Genomic DNA, 13,865 nt, shown 5'->3' with positions numbered 1-13,865 from the left:
AAGACAAGTAGAATTAATTATTCAAAGTTGAATATTAAACTAAGGTATTATCAATGAAAGTTCAACTGATGTCGATTATTCAAATGTTAACTGCTAAAGTACTATTGTTTTGTGACAATTGCGTTTCAAGTTCAAGTTTCAACCTCTTTTGCCTTGTAGTTATCTCAAGGAAATCCCCCTACCACAAAAATATTGGAACTGAATTTTTTTTTTTTTTTTTACAAGGGAACCCACAGCCGCTATTCGAGAATGTGCATTGAATAAATCCCACTCTGTGCAATGACCAGCCAACCACACAAATGGATAAAACGCACTAGGCAAGTCCTGTGCGAAACTCAGATATCCTAAGAGAAATTCGAAATTCGAACCCGAATTAGCAGAAAGGCTTGATACTAACGCTACCATTTCGGTCAACTCAAGGGACTTGGAACGAGTTAATATCTAAAACAAACTATTATACACTCATAAATAAATTTACCCTTCAAAGAAGTTCCAATGGTACTTCATTATATTAATGTATACATACACACACATACACGCATACAGATAAAAAGACAACATGAAAAATAGCCGATGTTTCCATGTGTGCTTGTGTGTGTGCATGCTTTGCGCCACTAGACAACTAGACTTTTTTTTTTTTGTTTGGTCAAAAGTTCTCTCTTCCATTACGTTTGACCAAAATGTTTTTTAAGGAACAACTGAATTTATTTACTAATATGGACAACCAAAGGGTCTGAATTTATTTTTCATATTGTCTTCTTATCGGTATATGTGTATGTATGTATGTGTGCATCTATATATATATTTGTCTGTATGCATATATACAGACATACATACACTGATACAAATAAGAAGACAACGTGAAAAATAGTGGATGCTTTTGTGTGTGCTTGTGGATGTATGCTTTGTGCCAGTAGACAACTAGACAATTTATTTTTTGGTCAAAAGTTCTCTCTTCTATTACGCTTAACCAAAATGTATTTAAGGAACAGCTGAATTTATTTACTAATATGGACGACCAAAGGGCCTGAATCTAAAATATCAAATGGTGTTGACCAAAGCATAAATGTGATGAATATATTTCGGCCTTTAAATTGAAGCAATAAAAAAAAAGAGATTATTTTAACAAATTCATTAGTTTATTGGTGGCCCAGTTGGTTTGTCAAAGTTTTTGAAGAGGAATTCGATCATCGTAATTCGTAAGCGTCATAGCCTGTATAGATCTAACTACTATCCTAGAGTTACTTTATTTCGAAGATCAGTTGGAGAAATATTTTCCTGGATCCTAGTTCCTTGTCTATGAGAATCTCAAGAAACTTTTGCATTTTATGCAGGCATTGGGAGTGAGAATATTTGGATTGCAGTACATGTTATTGAAAATGGGTCTGCTGACGAGTACCCACTGAGTAGTACGCGTTAAGATAGTATTAAGGAGTTTATTTTTTAAATAAATTAAATTAAATTAAATTAAATGGTGAAATTGTATAAATATAAGATAGAAAAATAATTATTAGTATATATATATTCACATGATAGGTTGAGTATAATTTAAGCGTGCTAATAAATGTTGACTAGACATATCAACCAGAAAAAATTCTTGGAAAATTAGGGGCAAATTGTTGTATCATTCCCACGAACATTCAGAAAGATAATGAATGTCAATGGGAAAAAGTGCTAGGATTACCTTCTTCCAAAAAAAACAAAAGCCTTCCAGTAGTTCAGGATAAATCACCAATAATTTCCTTCTGGTTTAGGCATCGTAATTATAAATCACTTGTGGTTTTATAACTACATTTTATTCCCTTGTGCTTTGGAATTAAAACTTAAGCTCAATAGAAAAAACATAATTTTGAGTTTATGGGAGCCAAATTAATGTTGTAATGCATCTTGAAAACCAATAAAATGGTACTGAAAACATAAATGTGATTTTTCGGCGTTGTTGAATTGATTTCAAGGAGAAAAATATTTTAATCTTGATCATTAGAAATATTTTGCTTTTTAATAACATGTTTCACATTGCTGACAAGCTGTAATGACAATTTCTATATTGTGATTTCACAAAAAAATCATTTATTTTACCCTTTATCAGTAGTTAGGGAAGAGCCATTAGAGTTTTCCTACTGTCAGGTTTAGAATTTGAATCTTGTGCCTGCCAATTGGGGGTGGGAAAGATGCAGGGAAGTGGAAGGGCAAAAAGGCAAAAAAAATAAGCCCTTTGATTTACCTTTAGTTTATCTTTTAATCCATAGCGCAAGGAGGTTAGTACTAAGAAGGCATTACAACCATGGTGCAAATGGTACTCTTTTTCTATCCAAATTGAATTTCAAAATATATACTACTCCCTCGGTGTCATAAAATTTGTCATGTTTGTCACTATTTATTGTTCTAAATTAATTGTCATCTTAGAGAAACCAACATACTTTTTTCAATGAAATTTTATTTTTACCTTTTATATGGCCCACCACTTATTCCTCACAATTATCAATACATCGAACAAAATTCTTTTTCCTACTAAGATCACTATACATAAATTGCACGTTCTACCAAAAATGATAAATTTTGTAGGATGGAGGGAGTACTAAGTTGATCTATATTAATTGCTGAAAGAGCTAACTCTGTTTTCACTGCAACTTTGGCTACCAATTTGATCCATGCAACTAAGAATATGGGCTAAAATTATATCTTTTCTCTTCTATGTTATATTTGTTAAATATCGAGTGTCATATATTGGAAGGATTTTCAAGTAGTTCCTTTGTTGTTTTACCTGCAGTAAATCCGACAAGTGGAAAACTGGTCTAATTGACCAATTAATATTCGAAAATTATGTTCACAATCCAAAACAGGTAGAATGAAACAGAAAGACGTTATTAAATAGCCAAAAGAAAAAATTCTTCATAACAAAGCCAAAAAAAAAAGAAAAGAAAAGAAAGGGATAAGCATTAAAACTGAATTCTCCTGCATGGGTTGTTGATAAAAGGGAACTATAACACCAAAAAAAAAAGCCTTATAGCTTTGCCTGCTTTACATTGTTCTGACCATCTTTGGCATTTCCTGACATATTGCATAGAACTGTAACACTTGATGATGCTAATAAAGATTTGTTCCCAGAACTTGTGGAGTCAATCTTCCAGAACCGCACTTCCCATGCCTGCCAAGGAATTAACCAATTCATAAAATCTTTTCATAAGCTTGATTGACCCAAAGTATAATTGATGAGAATAGATATGTGATTGTAACTAGGATGAATTTCTGGCTATTCTTAGTGAAATAAAGTGGAATTATGCTAATTGCCTTCCTGGAAGTATAAAAGAAGCAAATTCCATGTTATTGGAGAACCATCACCCTACCAAAACTTGTATGCTTGTTAAGTTCTCTGCGCATACAAGGATTTATAGAAGTGAGTTTGCTGAAAGCATGAAATGAGTAAGGGCAAACGATCCAAACAGTCGTTCAACTTTTTTGCACTAAACTACTTTAATTAAGCATAATGTTAGGATTAATCTTTCCTACACTGACAGTGTGTACACTATCAACGTTGGATGAATGATAATTATGCAAATTTTGAATTTGAAATTCAACTTTTGTACACATGTCATGAACCCAACGATGATATTGTATACACCGTCAGTGTAAGAAAGATTTACCCATGATGTTATCCCTTGAATGTTGTCATAATGCCAATTTCGTCCGTCCACTTAAAATTGGGACAATTAATTATATCCCTTAATTTTTGTCAATTTGGTTTGTTAACTCATTGCATATAAAAAGATAGATAAAAATTTACATAAATTCACATTAAGAAGGCAAAAATGCATGCAAAAAATTTTGCCCAACTAAATTGCTTACAATACATCTGACTCCTTCGAATTCTCAAGACTAATTCGGGCCCTTAATTTCTACTGTAGGATAGTATACGATTAATGTATGAAATGTATGAAAGGTCATTAATTTCTAATGTACCATTTGAAATGTATGAAATGGGCCCTCTTCCTCGATCTGTATTTTTTGCATGTTTCTATACTCTTTTTTTTTTTTTTTTTTTTTTTTTTGCTTTTTTGCCTATTTAAAGACTTGGATTAGCCTACATGAATTAATGACCTTACTCATGTTTAAAAAGTCGGAGAACAAATTGAGTCAATAATAGAAGTTGATGGTTGACATTATGCCAACTAAAATGGAGGGATTAAATTGGCTCAATAATAAAAATGAAGCAACAACACTCTTCCAAAATAAAGTCGGAGGACCAACAACAGTGATAATGGATTGCTCATTTGTAATACTTCTAAAAGATTTTCAGCAAAAGGAATAAAATTTAAAAGAATTTGGTTTAAAAAGTCCTCGTTTGTCTTAATTTTTTTTCTTTTAAAGACTGAAATGTTACGTTATATGACATCATTGCCCTGTATCTACAAGGGAGGGTAAGTATATAAATGTAAGGAAAAATAATTATAATTGTTCGTATATGTATATACATGATAAATTAGGCAACTATTAGGTGTGTTAACCAATATGGTTAAACTCAGATCGGATAGCAACCCGTCTAATTTACTGGGTCGGGGGTCAACTGGTCAGATCGGTAGGATCGTTTTAAAAAACCTCTGACGTTAACATGATATTATAATTATTTTATATTTTTATAAGTTTCAGAAATATTAAAATAAGTTATTGGTTATATTTGGCCAATCATGAAAAATGTTCCAAAAATATTATACTTACAATCAAATATACACTTAATAATTACAGATAAAAATGTAAATTCATGGTTAAAATATATCCGTTTTCCAAAACTACTTAAGAAACTAAATTAAAATAAATTAATGCAAGTTGGAATCACCGATGCTAAATTAATGAGATCATAGAGATGAAAACATCTTGATTTAGAGATCATTTAGGAAAGCGAGTAATTTTAATATTTATACTAAATGGATGACGTTTTTTATTCCTATTAATAAATGAAAGTGTTAAAATTTAGATAATTCAAATTATATATATTTGGAGAAAAGAAAAAAGAAAAGTTTGAGAACCGGATCAACCAGACAAATCGAGTTATTGGTTCAGCTGATCTTTTATGGTTTGATTGGTTTTTTACCAAAGCTTCAAAAAAAAAAAAAAAAAATCGGTTCACGATTGGACCGATCATACCAGCTGATCCGATCTGAACCTAACAACACTAATGTTAACAAGTGTTCAACAGAGACTCGTTAGAAAAACCTTATATATAATTGGGAAACTCTTGTACACCCTCGGGCAATCTCCTCCATGTATCATCCTTGTGATTTAAATTGATTGCCTCTACTCGTCGATGTCTAAGATTCACGTATATCCACTTTGTCTCCATTGTGAAATGGAAAGAAAACAAGGGAAGGTTATAGAGAATTTGATATACGTGAGGAGAAAAAAGTAAAATTTTAAGCAGTGCCAAATTTTAGCTGACGAAAAGCAAAACAAAGAAAGTGTAATTTGAGGCTGTTCTTGCTTATCTCAAAACCGAAGTGCAATTTTATTTTCATTACTTTAAATTTTATATTATTTAACTTTCTCATTGCTTATGTTTCCTTATATATTTTTTTTTCTCACATTGACAACTAATTTCATGTCCTTTAAACCTGAATATGCTAAGACATTGGCTCCCATATTCAGTTAATTTGTCAAATCGTAAGAGCTAAACTTTTTCAACAATTGCACATATTCACTTTGGCTCCCATATTCACTTTTGACTAGTTTTTCAACAATTGAACATTAATTAATATTGGTTTGAGGCAGAATAGTGCATTTCAGACCAAAGTTTTTTTTTTATCTAGCAAAAGTTTCTAGAATAGTATTGTAGTACTCTTTTGAAATTTGATGTATATAACATAAAGGTTATGGATTTTAATACCTCTGTCCCCTCTCTACTTCGTAAATCTCACATCTTCCTTACTAGAATTTTTTTAAAAAAAAATTTGATGCATATGAATGAAAATGGTAATTATAAAAAATTAAAAAATATGTTTATCATACAACCTAAAAAGTTAATTTTTTTTAAAATTTTTACTATCCAAACAAACCGACGTACTTGAATGGTGGTGCCAGGATTGAGAGGAGTGGCCTCAGCTTGCACAATGTCACCCACTTGTGCTCTCTTGAGATGGCTAATGCAGACTTCTATTCCGGTTACCTTTCGCCTACCGGAGGCTAAGTAGACTCCCATGCTGCCTAAATCCTCAGCTATGAGTGCTGACACCCCACCATGCAATGTCCCAATTGGCTGTTCAGTCCAATGATCAACCATCATTAATTTCACAATGATTTCCTTTTTCATTTTTTTGATGAATTTATTTGGGAAAAAATGAAGAAAACTACGTCATGTACCTCGATGATTAATGGCAACGATGATTATTAGAATTAATTTATTTAGAGTTAATAACTAATTACCTGACAACACTTAGGTGTCACCTGAAATCTGCCACTAACTTTATCTGCCGAAGCATGTTCAAGCTTAAATCCAAATGGTCCAAGCGGATTACTTGAGAATGTTTGATGTTCCTGATCCTGGTGCCAGTGAGGGTGGCGGTGGCAGTCACGGTCGTGATTGTGGTTGCAGTGGTGGGGATTTTGGCATAACCATTGGTGTCTTCCTCCAACCACCAGTTTTGGGTTGGTGACCACCACCAATGCATTAAAGTTTGGTGAGGTGGAAGGTAAGGGTTCACATTAAAAAATGATTCTGCTTAAAAAATTTAGACAGTCTAGTGGTGATTCAATCCCCTTCGAGTTACCTTTGGATCTATTCAGATTCTTCTCCTCTCCTAATATAGAATAATCTATCGTATCGACCACAAAAAAATTGATGTCTTCCTCCTCTTATCAGACTGATAAAATTAACTCTAATCATTTGGGCTTAAGTAGTAATCTTTGAGATACTAAACCTAGGAACTATTAGACGAAAGTCAATTGGTATGAATTATTCAAACATTAATTGCTAATTGGACTACAAATGCTGCCTCCTTTTTAATATAGCCTAAAGAAAATGTCGTAGATGGCCAGATGGATTAAACTCTCGGGTGTTATTAATGAAAGTGAACTAGAATTAATTAATTATTCAAACGTACTTGACTGCTATTTTTCTGTTTTACCATCCAAAAAAAAAGGGTTGTATCTTGTATATGCATAGATTGATTATCATCTATTTATATGATATCTTTGAGCATGCAATCAATTGGTGCTTTTTTTGCAGAATATTCTTGATTGTTCTTTTGGCAAATGGAATCAGTAAAACAGATTCATCCTCACATAACTATAAGACATTCTGTTACCATATTATATATTGAGGGTTCCTATGTAGAGTTCAACATTTTGTCACCATATTATATTCTTGATGGTTCATCGATTTGGACTTCTTCTTTCCTAATGATTTTGTTCAGGTCCAAAGTTCCAGTCAATGGTCAAGAATCAGTTTGTAGAGTTGATAAACAAGACAGAATTAGGTTTTCTGTTGCCAATTAGATGAGTATATTAATCTAATTTGCATATGTCTCCCACGGAATCTTGCTAAACCAGCTAGTACTGTTAGATGATGTGAGTTTTTCTAACATGGATATATTCCAATGGTACTAAATTCTGGTGAAAAATGCTTTTAAGTGGTTAAATGAGGTTTTTATCATTTTTTACTTGGATTTTGTGCATTTTGACAGTTTTGATACATTTTCGTATTTTGGCTATAACTTGAGCTACAATGATCGGATTGAGATGATTCTTAAACCAATTTGAAGATAAGAGATAGATCTCAACTTTGGTAAAGACATCTGAATCCATAGTGAAGGTTTTCCAGGTCAAAAAACTGAATTACAGTAGCTAATTTCTATTGGTCGAAGCTGAAACAGGACAGTGAGCAGTCAAGCGTATTTCAGTCATTTCTCAGCCTACACAAATCCAAATGAGGTGATTCTTGATGCATTGGAAAGCTAACTCAAAGAGCTACAAGTTTTATGTTTTGGTCAAGAGCTAAATCAGCTTTTATCATCAAGAAAAGCTTAGTTGAAGTTGACGTAAAATCGGAGCAGAGCTGGAAATTGAACAAAAGTGCACCAAAATGTCACTGTAGCAATCTGGCCGGAACTTGGCCGGATTTATGGCCGGATTTCTGGCCGGATTGTGGTCAGAAAAGTCTGCTCTTTACGCGGAAAACTCAATTTCACCTCCACTAAGTCACACGTGATGCTAGACATGTGAGAAACATTCCCAGCTGTAAAATGGAGGTATAAACCTCACTTCTTGACCAACTTTCACCTTTATATAGCCAAAGTTTGCAAGATTGAAGGGAGAATAGAGAGACATACGGGAGAAACTTGGAGTGCAGAGATGTAGCTCTTGCACTTTCTGAGTAGTAGAATAGTTTAGTTTAGTTTAGAATATTGTAGCTCTTCCATTCTTGTATATTAGCTAGATTAGGATGAAAATGAAGATAAAGAAGGAGGAGTTGAAGCTCATGTGACAAGGGTTATCTCTTTTCCAACTCTTTATCTTTTGTATTGGATTCTAAGTTTAGTTGATATGCAAGTTCTGGATTTTGTGTTCAATATATGTCTCTAAAGTTTATACCTTGGGTTTGGTTGAACTTTCTATAATTGTTAGTGTTTATTATTTGGTTATTTGATTGCTATGAGTTGAGCAAGTTATTTAGCACTTTGGCTCTTTAAATCATGATTAATCTAGTACCATTGATTGTGATTATCTAAGGTATTGTTTCTGCAATGAAAATTGAGATTTAACACTAGTTCAAGAAGTGCTAAACATAGGGAGTACACTCATGAAAGTAGAGGTGCACCTATGTGGTTTTTAGTGATTCATTTCATGTAATTTCACTGAAGAAATGAACTTATAGCTAATTTCATAACCATGAGAATATGTATGGATTAGTTATAAGTATAATTGATTCACTACGAAAGTAGGATTCAAATGCATAAGGAAATTACACCATAACTAGCCCAGATGTAGGACTCAATGATCCAAATATAGTACTTGTATGAGTAGTTAGGGATACCACAACCTAAGAAGCTTTTATTTGTTATTTTGTATAATTACAGTAGGTTAAATTTGTTATAATTCATTGATAATCTAAATAATAGAGAAGCTTTAGTAATACCGGTAATTGTTCACTCTTCCCTGTGAAATCGACCCGATATATACCCTAAACTACTAGTTGACCTATATACTTGCAGTGAAACAGGTGTAATTCGGTTTTTTTAACTTGTACGTATATTAAAATCCCGTCACTTATATGCAACTCTATTGGAGGTTTTGGGAGCTAATTAAACATTATGCAAATTTATGGATCATTGGATGTTTATTTTGCATTTTCAGTTTCTTTTATAGGATGCATATCTATTATGTTGAATTATTTGTGTAGTAACAGTTTTGAAGTACCCATGATCTCTAACTCTATTACCTGACTTGATAGGTTTCATGAATTTATTATTGTTTAAATATACTTAATGCAGTACAAATTATTAAAAACAACATGTGATGAATTTAAAAAGAATTGGGAAAATAATTGAAAGAATAGTATTATGACAAATTGTTTTTAGTGAATGAAATGATAATTTTGGAATTGTAAAAAGTTATAAGTGAAAGTCATTAAGTGATAAGGGTTTTAGTTGTCATATTGGAAATTAGGACAACACAGCCATGCAGGCATCCTTTTATAATTAGGAATAATGCTGTACACTTAACAGGGTAGAAAAAAGTGAAAAACAGAACCATATAAAGCAGTAGAAAGAAGTAAAAAAAAAAAAAAAAACAGATTTAGAGTATAAATCCTTGAAGGTAATGCCCTAAAAGATAGCAACATCCAATGAACAACACCATAAAAAACAGGGCTAAAGCATTTTAATTTATATTTCTTCATCTCTTAACGTGAGAAATGCCAATATGCAACCAGGCTTATTCAGCACACAACCAGTCTATTTGTAAGTAATGCCATCACAAAGTCCAAAGTCAGAAATGCCATTATCTAAGGATTGGCAGGCTAATTCAAATCATGAGCCAGTATAGCTTGCATAGCAGCTGATCAGAACAAAAAATCAGTTCATATCTTAAAAAAGAATGTCAAGCTTCCATGGAATTGACCTGGAAATGTGCAGATTTTGTTATTTGCAAGACAAAAGCATCCCTCTTGCTCAGATCTCATTGTCAGGTCATTGGATAACATGAAGGAAAAACATCTACTCGATCCAGAGCGGTTTGGAACTTGGTTCAGACATGCACCTTCAGAGTACAATTGCATGTAAATGGCACTAAAGGACTTAATTCAAACCAGTAGATTGAAGAAGAGAAAATTCTAAACAATCAAATATACACCTGTGGATATATTCCAATGGTACTAAATTCTGAAAATACATAAGAAGACCAACAAAAAACAAAAAAAAATCCACCCGTTGGTGTGTGACTTGTATACGCGTTTTTCTTTCGTGCCGGTAGACATTTAGATAGTTTATCTTTTTTTTTTTTGGGTCAAGTGTTCTCTATTCTAGTATGTTTAGTCAAAATATGTTTTTTATTCCCCCAATCCAAAGAGGATCAATAGTTGTCCCCAAATTGTCCCTTTAATTACTCAAATTTAAAATCTATCAGCTACAAATGAAATGTTTTATCAACAAAATTGGACTCAATTCTGAGTCAAAATATGTTTAACCAACAATTAATCCAGTTCTTAACATTGTCGCGCCCCATTTTTTTTGAAAAATAATAAAATAAATCTAATGTATTTAGGTATTAGAAAAATGTATTTTTTGATTTGAAAAATGAGTTCTTTATTTTATAGAATAAATAAAAGAAAAATGGCCTAAAATGGGGCTTGAAAAAATGTGATGATTTTGGCCCAAAATAAAAGTCTAAAAAGGGTTTTTTATGAAAAAAAGGAATCGCCATTTGGTATCGAATTTAAGTGTACCAAGTCACCTAAAATTGAATTTTAAATAAAAAAATAGATAAAACCCTTTTTAGATAACTTCAGGTCTTTGGAAACAAAAGAAATGGCTCGAAAGTCATGGTTGAAGCAAGGGAAGATAAGGATAAAATCCAAAATACCTTTTCGACCTAGCTAAGACTAGTTGCGAGTTTTAGTCGAAAAGTTTTTCTAATCTAACTTATAGACTTATCACGTTAGGATGCTTTTACATGGATGCAAAACGTAAATCTAGGAGGATATCGGAGGGTCGGAATATCTTTTCGAAGTTTAATTGGTGCCAATCGCATTAATTGCGACACACAAGAATGATTCTTTGAAGAGGTAAAAACCCAGAAAACAAATAACCAAAACCCAATAAAAAATAAACAAACTCACCATCAAAACCCAATTAAGTTAAACCTGATCCAATTCTCATCTAAATTTTTTTATTAAAACCCAACAAGACAATAAAATAACTAAAAATTATTAAAACCTAATTATACCATAAAATCCAGAATTAATCTACCCAACAACTCACTGAAAATATAAAAGGAGGATTAAAACTTAAAAGGGCAAATTAGTTCAAATATTCATATTTTGGGCCATAGTGAAATTCGTTAGAAATTTGGGGGCAAAAATGTAAATTTCTTAAGATTTTTCATGCAAGCTTCGCATGCTCCGTTTCTTCTGCAACTTTTCTGCGTCTTCATGTCAAAATAGAGAGAACCAAAATCCAAACAAGCCTCGAACTTTCAAACCAAGACAATGATATCACATAATCCTATCATTAACTTCCGACCTTATTACATAAATATCATATCTTTAATCAAAATCAAAGCAAGGACCTGAGCTAAATGAAGCACAACAAGAAGAACAATATCAAAGGATGAAAAGGCAAGCAACAGTACAGGAAAGCTTTGATGGATTGGGTTAAGATTTAAGCTTATATGGAGATGAAGCAAGCAAAAAGAAGCTACCTTTTGATGAGAGGATGCAATAAACTGTTAGGATTCAGGAGGCGCGGAATAAACAACTGTTGAAATATCAAGTGCACAACAATTTAATGATAAACAAACCACAAACATAAAAGATAGACGACACATAACATTTAAAGTGGTTTGACTCCACCATTGAACCTACATCCACGGAGAGAAACTCATTCTTTATTATGAGAGGAAAACCCTATACAAGAATACAACTTGAACCCAAACCCAACCCTTGTATACCATCTCTCATCTCCCAAGAACCCTCTCTCTGCCTTTTTGTTTGCTCCTTGTGTGTCTCTTTGTAGTATGTCAACCCACCTATTTATAGAGAATATTATTTGACCAAAATACCAAATAATAATAAGAAACCAATTCTATTTTCTAGACTTGTACAGAATAGGAAATAACTTCTAATTCTAAACTAAATAGAATATTCCTTGGCACTACTTCAAGTAACTAAAATCAATTAGGAAACTAGTTACTTCTATACAAAACAAGAATTCTACCTAAAAAAATTAAGCCAATTTCCTAACAATCTCCACTTTGGCGAAAATTTCTTTTAGCAACCATTTGCCTTCAACTACAAAATAATATAGTACCGAACTATACAGCCGAATCAATATAATCCTGATACCAGATTGATTCAATTGGCAAATGAACATGTGTTTTTATCCGGAGTCCAACCTCCAGTTGAATCGTCAGAAAGTGTCTCAATTCACCATCTCCCTTTGCAGGATTTCTTCTCACAACCACTTGTAATTTGGGATCCCCTTCTATGAGATCTAACCCTAACCATTAAGGCAACCAAGTGGTAAAATCACCATACTTCTTCCTATCCTTAGGATTGTCTCGCCATGTGTGGTTTCCAAAACTCCGTCTAAAACGAAAATCTCGTAACTGTCAAAGTCTTTTGGCGTATGGAAATTAGATCTCCTTGTTTCTTTGGGACAAGTGCCACACCATCCAAAAAACATAACCGAAATCTAAAATCACCAGGGTGAAATATCAACCGTTGGAGGTGTGAGAAAGTCTCCAATGATTCACGGCCAAAATCAACATTGGACTCCACCTTTTTCTTGATCCTTGAATCACCTGCCTAAATTCACTGCCAAGCTTCTCCATGCTTTTTGACTTTCCATCCTTCACCATTAATGCTTTTTACCAAGCTATTAAAAACAAGGATATTACTCATTAAATTGTTCAATTAGTAACAACTACCAATTCACTTAATCTCAATAGTTAATCAGGATCCAACCACAAAATTTTCTCTATTGCCCAGTCTCGCAACCTGAAACTCTGATACCACTTGTTAGGATCCAAGAGCGGAATAAACAACTGTTAAGATATCAAGTGCATAATAATTTAATAATAAACAAGCCATAAATATAAAAGATAGATGATACACAATATTTAACGTGGTTCGACTCCACCATTGAGCTTATGTCCATGGAGAAAAATCCATTCTTTATTATGAGAGGAAAACCTTATATAAGAATACAACTTAAACCCAAACCCAACCCTTGTACACCATCTCTCATCTCCCAAGAACCCTCTCTCACCTCATTTATAAGGCTACATGATGCCTTTTTGTGTGCTCCTTATATGTCTTTTTATAGTATGCCAACCCACCTATTTATAGAGAATATTATTTGGCCAAAATACCAAATAATAATAGGAAACCAATTTTGTTTCCTAGACTTGTATAGAATAGGAAATAACTTCTAATTCTAAACTAAATAGAATATTTCTTGGCAACTACTTCAAATAACTAAAACCAATTAGGACACTAGTTACTTCCACACAAAACAAGAATTCTACCTAAAAGAAATTAAGCCAATTTCTTAATATATACTTCGAAGGAAGATGAACCTAAGAGCGGTAAAGTGAAGCTGCAAAACTTCCAGGAACCCACTTCAAAACTGATGATACGATGACTTTCGGCCCAGATTTGA

General features: G+C 32.8%; 1 protein-coding gene across 1 annotated transcript; it reads right to left on the bottom strand.

Moving 5' to 3' along the window:
• Positions 1-3,004: 3,004 nt before the first annotated feature.
• On the bottom strand, positions 3,005-13,062 carry LOC113740753 (1,4-dihydroxy-2-naphthoyl-CoA thioesterase 1-like). Its single transcript, XM_072044817.1, has 4 exons — positions 13,006-13,062; positions 6,415-6,531; positions 6,056-6,247; positions 3,005-3,148 (listed from the first exon to the last, which is right to left on the bottom strand). The coding sequence occupies exons 1-4, from the start codon at positions 13,060-13,062 to the stop codon at positions 3,005-3,007; spliced, it is 510 nt and encodes a 169-aa protein (XP_071900918.1).
• Between the last annotated feature and the right edge of the window lie 803 nt (positions 13,063-13,865).

Source organism: Coffea arabica, chromosome 4c (assembly GCF_036785885.1).
Source record: "Coffea arabica cultivar ET-39 chromosome 4c, Coffea Arabica ET-39 HiFi, whole genome shotgun sequence".
NCBI classification, from domain to species: Eukaryota; Viridiplantae; Streptophyta; class Magnoliopsida; order Gentianales; family Rubiaceae; genus Coffea; species Coffea arabica.
This window is presented reverse-complemented; position numbering and strand designations above follow the sequence as displayed.

Excerpts from the sequence above, each read along its gene's own strand:
- LOC113740753 (XM_072044817.1), bottom strand. The coding sequence starts at position 13,062 with ATGGTGAAGGATGGAAAGTCAAAAAGCATGGAGAAGCTTGGCAGTGAA. Across the intron at positions 6,248-6,414 it reads TGACACCTAAGTGTTGTCAG|CCAATTGGGACATTGCATGG; the intron begins GTAATTAGTTAT and ends TGGACTGAACAG. Across the intron at positions 3,149-6,055 it reads ATCCTGGCACCACCATTCAA|GCATGGGAAGTGCGGTTCTG; the intron begins GTACGTCGGTTT and ends ATTCCTTGGCAG.